The sequence below is a fragment of the Crassostrea angulata genome, chromosome 7 (genome assembly GCF_025612915.1).
Source record: "Crassostrea angulata isolate pt1a10 chromosome 7, ASM2561291v2, whole genome shotgun sequence".
Taxonomy (NCBI): Eukaryota; Metazoa; Mollusca; class Bivalvia; order Ostreida; family Ostreidae; genus Magallana; species Magallana angulata.
Window position 1 is genome coordinate 38903640 of NC_069117.1, and position 10422 is coordinate 38914061.

Below are 10422 nucleotides of genomic sequence, written 5' to 3' on the forward strand. Positions count from 1 at the left end.
TGACATAATTGGTATTTTTTGTTGAATTTATTTCATTCTATCCATTTATTCCTGGAAAAGGGTTAGCAAGCATTCTTAAAACCGGGTTTTCATACTACATTAGCACTGAGCTGTTGAATACAATAGGCTAAAACAGCTTTTTAATTTGCAATTTGATCCAGAGTCAAGATAAAAAACTCCATTGAAATCAAGCCATACCTTACCATACAATTGAATATAATACAGACAAATAAGGATATGACGTAAGGTTTTTCTAGGAATTTAAGAGCAATATTAAAAGAATAAAAAGGAAACACTGAAGAGCTTTAACCAAGACAGCTAAAGGGTGCCTGGAAAAATAAGGTAAACAAATTTCTCTTTAATTTTCATTGGAGGGATGAAAAGAAGGGAAGTAGTACAATAGCTTATTTCAGAGGAAGGGAAAATAAATTATAGAGAAAATTTACATTTGATGTAGTCAGACTTAAATCTCATAGTTTGAAAAAGTCAACTATTTGAATTAAATCATAGACATCAAACTTACATAAAATGTTTAATGCGTCTTTGGTTAAGTCTTTACTTAATGTTAAACACGGCTATTAGTAAGCATAGCACATGCTAGTTATCATGGAAACCATATTTGTAAAACGTTTTTCCAAACACTGCAGGAAAGACACGATAAGTTTTTGCGAACTGTATCTGATAAGACCAAAAAGTTAAAAGTCGTATTTAACTTTATATGTAGTTTAAAAATGTTTTAAAATAATAAAGGTTTTACTTTGTACTACTGTAGGCTAATCTTAAAGTAGTTTGCTAGTCTGATTAAAGGGGCATGGTCACGATTTTTATCAAATTCTATTTTTCTGATTTTAATAATTACAATGCTTCAGTAAAACAATTTTAACAGGCAATCAAAATTTAGGTGTCATTCGTTGAGTTATAAGCGAGTTACAGAATTCGAACTTACAATTTTTCGCTATGTAAACAAAGCGTTTGTTTACATTTTAAATGTTGGAGTAAAATTCAAGTTTTAGACCTAAAATGAATGTGTAAAGCGTTAGGTACTGTTTATTTATGCTTAAATTGAATAAGAAGGTGACAAATCACCTTGAAAAAGATTTTTTACTAGTATATTGAACCTATGTAAACATAAACGGGCCTATGGCACGAGCCTTGTTTACATGACAAAGAATTGGGAGCCCTTCATCTTGCTTATTATATAATTCTACGACTGACTCTCAAATTCCATTTGATCCTTAAAAATGCTTTCCTAAAGCATTGTAAATAATAGAAACAGCAAAATAGAATTAGACCAAAATCGTGACCATGCCCCTTTAAATCAATCATTTAGTTCTGTTAATATAGCCATATTTTGTAATAGATAACATATTCAATAACATGTTCATCTAAATTTTCAGAATGTTTTAGCCCACAAATTTAGATACCATTTTCGGTCTAGACATTAGTTTCAATTTTTTTTTTAAATTTACAATCTTGATTTTTTTTTTACCTTTAACGTTTAGAAAATGGCAACACAATCGTATGAATCTCACAATAAAAAAGTAATACAGAGAGCACAACCAGGGGATCTACTGGAATTCCATCGCAGTTGGTATAACCACTGGGCCGTGTACATAGGTAAATATACGTAGAAACACAAGAATATGGGATTCGAGACTCATTTTGCTATTATAAAGTTATCATTGTTTATATTTAAAACCAGAATAAGATTAAAAAAATCCATAATGTTTGTTATGTGTGATTTTTTGAACTTTTTTAATAGTAGAATCTAATATGTAAATAGTAATTGTATGTTTGAATCGTTGGACGTTTGGGTCAAACTAAAATTGTTATAATTATGCAGTTAAATTCATTGATATGATGCATACTTACCAAAATAATCAAGACCTTTTTATTTAATTTCTTTGTTCCGCAATATTTACGACAACGATACCTGGTTTTATGGGATGAAAGCTTTCATAAAAATCGGCGACTTTTTCACTCCCTGTACAGGTCCTTACAAAACATTATAAATAAAACATCCCGTGCTTTCCCTTAGTTATAACCTAGTTCGTGTTTCATACCATCGTTAATTATGTTTCGATATTCGGTAGTCAACATGTTTTCAAGTTGTAGTAATGCTATGATGTGTATGTAGCCCGTTGTTTAATTCGATTAAAATGTAAATATGCAAGGGGCGCAACTCAAGTTGCTCGCTAGATAGCGCCACCACATCACCGAGTCCGCCAAGGGTTTATGAGGACCAAAGTGGACCGAGAACCCTTGGCTTACGCAGATGATGTTTCGTATAATTTCGTAATGTTTCTTTTAAGATTTTTGTCCAATTAACTCGTTCTATACAGGGAACGAAGAGATTGTACATCTAAAAAGTAAGGAAGGTATGCAACTTATCACTACCAAGGGCGAAGTCGTAAGAGAGAGCGTTTGGGACCAAGTAAAGGATTCCAGAGTCGACATCAATAATAAACTCGATACCAAACACAGGTTAGCTCAAAGCAATTGTATGACGTGATCAATTACATGTAAAGAAAGTACTGAATTTCTTTTATCATAAAAAATTTTCATCATTGCCGTTTGAAATGCCCAATGGATACACGTTTAGAACGTTTAGTGTTTAAAATTTGATATAATGAACATTTGTCAATTTCGATAAATCTGATTTTATTAAAAAAATTTACACGTACATGTATATCAAACTTGTTTTTGTTAATCAAAATTGAGTATAGTCCACCTATGCATTTTCCATTAAAGCAATCTTACCAATAAGGTTCATTAACTCTGGTCCTTATTTTTGTTCAGCAATAAGGAACAGCTCATTAAATTGTGTCTCTCTCCTATTAAAATTAAAACTTCGTGGTGGGATGTCTAGTTACATGTAGTTTTCCGGTAAAATGCGTCTGTATTGATATGCATTATTTTAAGGGTTTATTATTTATTTTTACCCGAATTTTCGAAAATTTAAGCCAAGGTATAACACATGTTGATTAATGATGTTTATTTGAGTACTTTAAATTATGCTAAATTTCAGACAACGAAGTGCTCAAGAAAAAGTTCAGGACGCCGTTTCAAAAATTGGAAACACTAAATACAACATGTTCTGGCAAAACTGCGAGCACTTTGCCACCTTCTGTAGATATGGTGTTAACTCCTCCCAGCAGGTATGTTATTTCAATTTATAAATTATTAATAACTGTATCAAAGCACTTATAGGTCAAGCGAAATATCTTCGGAAAATTTAGTGGACATGTGTCTGCGACATTTTCTTTTTATTTGTTAAACTGAAAATGGGCACAAAGCTAATTTTAAGGTTAAACGATTTCAGGTATCTTAAAGCTGCTTGGTCCGATTTTTTTGTAATTATAGTATCAAATTTTTTTTCATACAAATAATTTATCTTAGAAAGTTATGGACTTTCTCCTATTTACACCAGCAGAACCAGTCTCCTTTCAAAGATAGAAATATTCAAAGTAAATAAAAATAATTTCTCTTTGGGCAAACGAAAAAACAAACCAAAATGCATCACGGGAATGTTTAGAAAAGGAAACCGCTTGGTTTCGTCCCCCGAATGATTGGGGTTATTCAACCCGCATGCTATGCATCGATTGTAAAGAAAGCAGACTTTAGAAATATTAGCGAACAAAACGTACACATGTTTATTTGTTATTTGTCTGAACATTTCGACCTTTATTTTAAGCGATGTCAAATTCGTAATACAACTATACCCGTCTCGTCGTCAGGGGTGAAATTTAACATGAGGCGAAATAACGAGTTACCTTTTAATGTCGTTTGTTTTGTTAGCAAATTTTGTACGTATTTTTTTTTTCATTGAAATTTGGCATAATTGACGGGTAAAACTACTGCAATGTCTATTATTATACATATACTAAGCATAGCCATCGTTTAAAAGCGTGCATAAAATTTGATATAAAATCGGACCAAGCAGCTTTAAATAGATGAAAAGTCACTTCTTTACCGCGGAACGAATAATGAGGAGAAAAGAAATGCAGACTTTTATCTGGAATTTAAAGAGGCTATATTGTATATTAAATGTATCCAAGCTACACGTTTTAAACACAATTAAATCAATAAATTATCACAATATGGCGAAAACATCTTCATCCCTATCCCTCGCGAATATATATATATATATATATATATATATATATATATATATATATATATATATATATATATATATATATATATATATATATATATATACACCAATTCAACTCGTTGGATAAAGCAAATATAAAATCACACAATATAGAAATCCTCTATATATTGAATACATGGACAGAAACCTTCATTTCATTGAATCAATGCAGACATCTATGCTACTATTTTTAAATAATAGACTCGAATTTGAGCTTTAATACCGATAAATCGGAAGAGTACTGTCTTTTGTTTTATATATTTTAAACATCATTGGTACTTGATGATTACCAATTTGTTTTTATTTTTTCTCAATCAAGCTTCGTTAATGAATAATCAACGAAAATTCCTCCAAAAATTCCGGAAATCATCTGAATTTTTTGAATTTTACAATCTTGCGCATGTGCATTACATTCACGATAAATCACGGGAGGCTCTTTATTTTATGTTTCCCCAATATCATGGAATATCACATTTGCATGGATAAACTTGGAAACGATAAAACAAATGCGTGTTAATTTTCATTTGAAATTTTTTTCAGTTCATTAAAAAAAATACGGGAGATAACGCTAACACAGTGCATTTACTATAAAAAAAATCCCGAGAGTTTCAAATGTCAACATTGTGTGCAAAAAACGTTGTTGAATATGTTGAATTCTGCAATTATAGAATTAAACTTTTCGAAGAAAGATATTTACAGCTTCAAAATGGTTTGTTGTGAACAATTTGACTGTTATTTTCAATGCAACTTTATTTATTTTCTCCAAAATCGTTTTGAAGCGATTCTGCCATTTTCTGCTATATTACGGGTATATGGGAGGCATTTTAACTGTTGTGAAGGCCTTTCCCGAGAGACAGTTAGATTATTCTAACTCAGCAGATAGCATTATTGTAGGCTTGAAGTTTGATTATGCAAGTGTCAACAATATACGGTGATTCGATGGTATTTATTTTGTAAATGCCCGATACCATATGCAATGTCAACCCGTGCACGCACGGGTCAAAGTCTAGTAATATTATAATTATAGCTGATAAATATCTGAACGAGCCGGTATAATATGAGATGTTATAATTAATTTCAGGTCAAAGATGCTGTTATGCTTGGATTGCACGTAGCTACGGAGTTGTGGCGTTTGAAAGAAAATATTATTCAAGAACATAGAAGACTTAAAAATTGCTAGTTTTTCTTCTGCTTTTGCTAACCCACAAGCTTGTTAACCTTTTTCATACACACGCATTATGCTTAGTTTCCGTTATAGTTTTGAAACTATATTAAGAATAAAAAGAGCCCGGTATAAAGATTAGGTAAAATATTTAAATTTTGGAGCTTAAAGTGTTTGACATTTTTTCTTGACTAAATAATACTTAATAACATAAGATATACTTATAAATCTGTAAAATCAGTATAATTTTAACATAGACCTGATAAGAAATTTGTTGACTACTCAGCAGTCTCCTTTATGCTCAGAGTCAAGACAGTGTTGTTAATATGAAATACTAATGAATCAAACAATTATTATGCATTTTCATTATTTAAAAAAAACCTCTCTACAATTCTATGCGAAATATGTCAAATAATGATTGTTAATTCTCTGTACATACGCCTTTCGCACGTTTGTTAAGAGTAGATCGATCAGAGGACCTTGCTTGTCTACAATGTTTTACCATAATAAATCATCACAAAGCGAACTTTCAAATGTATCACGCGTCAGTAACTGACAATTTTGATTCATCAATTTGTTATAATGATTGATTATTTTCTTCTTTGTCTTATATTTCTCATATTATTGTTATAAAAATACAGTATTAATATATATATATATATATATATATATATATATATATATATATATATATATATATATATATATATATATTTTGCTGTACCAAGGCTTTATTTATCTACATATATATATATATATATATATATATATATATATATATATATATATATATATATATATACCAATTCTTTTTTTTTCGGTTTAAAAATTAAAAAAAAAACGCCTTTTAATATATACACAACGTCAAATGTTGTTGTTGTTGTCACGTATAAGAATGATTTTCGGTACGACTTTGTCATGCACTTCGGTGTTTCGGGGTACAAGCCACTGCTTTAGCTTTAGGCCACCATAATTTTATCTTATAAAACAGGTTAGCTACAGTTGTAGTAGCCATTTAATACTCAGAATGGCAGGTTCAACTGGGCTATTTTGCAGAAATTATCGATTCTTTGCTTAGATTCAATTTGTCTGCACCGCTTGGTGTGTCATCCAAAAAATAAGCATTCAATGCTTAAATAACTAACATATATTGTTTTTGTTGTTCAAGCTTGATTTGCCTGTCCTTTTCATCGCTATCTAAAATGTGATTTTGATTGAATTGCACAAATAGCATAACCTCTGACGTCATGTAGTGCCAGTAAGTGCAAATAAATAAAAATAAATAAACGAAGATAAATAAATTATCATGTGAACATTTGAAACACTTCATAATTAAGAGACCCATACTTAGCATCATTAAATATGACTGCAATATTTCCCAAGGGATGAAATTTTCAAACCACAGATGTTCTTGACAAAAGATAAATACTTATGACCTAGATATATCCATAAAAACAGACTACAGTGAATACAAAGTGATGTTCTCTAGTGATTAATCAATCTGCTGTTATCTGCAATTTAAATTGTTTCGCTTTTTTATTCTGTCCACCTACCAAAGACGTAATACATGTATATTAATCATATCAAATAGGTGAACTTGGTTTATATGTTGGCACTGGCTGTAAACTATCCTCCTAGCGCCACCCTTTTGCAATTGAGGCAAAAGGTCCATGTTTAGTATAAGACTATAATTTTTGCTTCTAACATGAAATAAAGGAGAGAAGTTCTAGAGAAAAGCAATAGAATAACCTCAAGGGCAAGTATATAAAGTCCTCGAAGACAAGCATACAAAAGAATTCTTTCTTTTGGTGTTTCATGCGAGTGTAAAAGTAGCTTACATTGCAGAGAAACCCCCCCCCCCCCATTTTTTCTGCAATGCTAGCTCACTTCATAGCCCGTACGAAACACCAACGAACGACCTATTAATATTACCGTTTATATTACTGAATTATACAATGAATTTTACATAAAAAACTATTTTACAATATGAAATCATCATTAATGTTGACTAAAACGTTATGCAGAGGGAACAGCCAGATGATTCTCCTTATATCTGAACTTTACAAGTATGTGGATCCAAAACTTCCCTCTTGGTGTCCGTTCAGTGAGAACCAATGTCAATAGCTTATTTGTAACCACTGAGGTTGAAATGGTCGATGCCGTCGGACTCTTTGATTTTCGATTTGTTTTTGGTCTTTATGGTGGAACGGTGGTTGCTTTTGCGGAGGTCGTATTGCTTTAAGCAAACATTAGATACGATGAGATAAATGCAATTGTTTGTACGACAAGACGCGTTACTTAATATTTTGTACGTGCGACCCATTCTGAAACAAGTAATTCTGTCCACGGTAGTGCTGTACTTGCACAAAGTTTCGTTAGTATAAAGGATTGAATGATTCTTTTTAAGTTCTTGCTTCTTTTATCTCACCAAGTACCTTATGCATTGCATGTGTGGGCTTTGTAGCCTTGAACAAACATGCACACAAATGGGATTTCAATATTTTGCTCTGTTTTTTTTAGAGGAAAGATTCGTCAAACTTGGATAGTTTATCTTTAAGGATCATCTCTAAAGGTACAGTGAGGACAGCAGCTTGATGGTTTAAGGGAGACATGAGAGTCGGTTCGTTTGATATGAATCAAGAATGAAAGTTTTGTTGTCATCTTCAAGACATTACATGTATATACATTTTCTGTAATTTAAATTTTTCATAATAATTTTTTTTATTGTAAATTTGGCGAGTTCTGGGACATAAAAAATATTTTAAAAAATTCATCGTCGTTTCAAACGTGAGGCATTTGCCTACATTGCGTTACGGCTGTGGACTTGAAGGGTGTTTGATATCAAATTGATATATTGCATGAAAAACTTAGCGTCAAAACATGGACGTGAGAAAGGTGACTAACTGTAATGAAAACTTTGCACAGAGTTACTAAAACATGAATGAGCTTTATGAACAGCAAAAATGAAGTTTTTAATCTACTTTCATTTTCACTAGTTATCAATTTTGTTATAATTTTATTTCCTTACAGGGTTTGACATTAAGTTTTTGATTTACTAGACCAGTCGGGCTTCCTCAGCAATGTTTCACTAACCCTGACCCTTTTTCCACTAGCCCTGACCAATTTTAACAATTGAAAATAGACTAAAAGTAACAACAAACACCAAATATTAAAGATTTCTCTGTTTAATTGTATTGGTATATCCTACCAATATAACAGAAAATTATTTTTTAAACTCATTTACAATTCTCAAATTTTAAACTACTTTTATTAACCGGGTTTTCCAACGGAAAAATCCGGTTATTAAAATGGTGAAAATAGCGGGCGGGCGGCTGCAAAAAGGGTACCCCCATTGTACGGATAACTCCTCCTACAGTTTTCAAGATAGGAAGTTGTTCTTTTGCAGATCAATTGTACATATATCAGAGGTGTGCATATTGCTAGGATTTTGATTTCCGATAATTTATCGAAAAAATATCATTTTAAACTTAGTCATTTTTTGGCAAAATGTTGCATATAGGGTACCTTCATTATACGGATAACTCCTCCTACAGTTTTCAAGATAGGAAGTTGTTCTTTTGCAGATCAATTGTACATATATCAGAGGTGTGCATATTGATTTCCGATGATTTATGACAAAAATACTAGCTTTTGAACTTAGTCATTTTTTTTGGCAAAATGTTGCATATAGGGTACTCCATTTCACTGGATACGGGTTGACATGGATTATGGATACAGTTCACATAAAAGAATACCCGGTTTGCTGTCACATTGACAGCTTTTCACTTGTTTCTGTTTGAATATGAATAATAATTTCAATTCACAGTCTCTTTTTTTTCCTTAATGCTTGTTTGTAGCCAAGGTAATGGTAAATCATTCAAAATATGGTCTCCTTGCACGTTCACCACCATGCCACCATAAATTTAGTGCCCTTGCTGCATTTTACCGGTAGTCCATGGGTTCAGGGTGGATGGATACCGCCATTAGAAAATTCAACATGTCTAGGGTGAGCCTTGAAAGCCAATCTGATTTTATTCTGGCCATAGAAAAAAAGCCACGCTCACATATATCAGAATACACAAGGATGCAAAGAATAATCTCTGCCCAATACTAGGATATTTTTCAGGGTTTCTTTTTGATTGGGATTCGTGAACAGTCTGCGGTAGAAATCCTGGACGCTTGTGTTGTTGCCATCTCTTTTCATTCTAACCTTTAAGGCTGGCAACTCCGTCTGCTTTAGATGGTCTATATCACATTCAAACCTGTTTAACACACCCGCAAACAACTCATAGGTCTTCACAGCTTCTTCAGCTTCAGTGACAGGCTTGTTTGCTGGGTAAAATATCTGCATGAACCTCAAAAGATGATTTGTGTCTAAGTCACCTATCCTTTTGTTGATATGATTCAAAACAGACTCAATAAGTATTTTTTGTTTTCTTTTGAACTGATCTGCATTTACTGTAGGTGGTTTTAGTTTGACATCTCGAAATTTATACTCGTCATTTTCATGTGTAACACCTTCAAGAAACATATTCAGGCTTTTACCAGGTCTTTTTTGTAATGCAACAAGCTGGAGACAGGTTGTTTCCAGGGCCTCACTAGCATCAGGCGAGCAACAACCATCTTTTTTGAAACTGAAGGGAAAGTTCGCTCAGAACTGCAAGTACGTCTTTCAGAAAATGCTTATAGAGTAAAAGATCGTACTCTTTTAGATGTTTCAATACTAGTTTAGCTCGACGATTTTCCCCTCCACTCTATTTTCAAAGTGAGTAATGAATACATTGTATTATCTCAACAAAATATCCAGACAACCACTTAGATGGGGCATCCATCGTGTGCCTTGCAACTTCACCGGCTTTATCGTCTTTTGCTCCATTGCCTCTGATACCAATTTAGTTCCCTTAAAGCCTTTGGACCTAATGGTAATGTTTGTATAGATTAAGGAAAACCTATTTCAAATCAGAGAAAATTTTATTATCTCTCTCTTTCATAGCATCAAGTGCCCCTAGCTCTAACCGATGACAAACTCCATGCATTTCCACTAAATGTGGGACATCATTTTTCAAAAGAGCCGCAGCATTGTTTTTCCTTCCAATGTTTACTT

General features: G+C 32.4%; 1 protein-coding gene across 1 annotated transcript; it reads left to right on the plus strand.

Annotated features, from left to right (window-relative positions):
- The first annotated feature begins 1480 nt into the window (after nt 1-1480).
- LOC128191788 (phospholipase A and acyltransferase 3-like) lies at nt 1481-5427 on the plus strand. The gene is made up of 4 exons (XM_052864087.1): nt 1481-1617; nt 2343-2484; nt 3029-3158; nt 5238-5427. The coding sequence occupies exons 1-4, from the start codon at nt 1506-1508 to the stop codon at nt 5334-5336; spliced, it is 483 nt and encodes a 160-aa protein (XP_052720047.1). The 5' UTR covers nt 1481-1505; the 3' UTR covers nt 5337-5427.
- The last annotated feature ends 4995 nt before the right edge of the window (nt 5428-10422 follow it).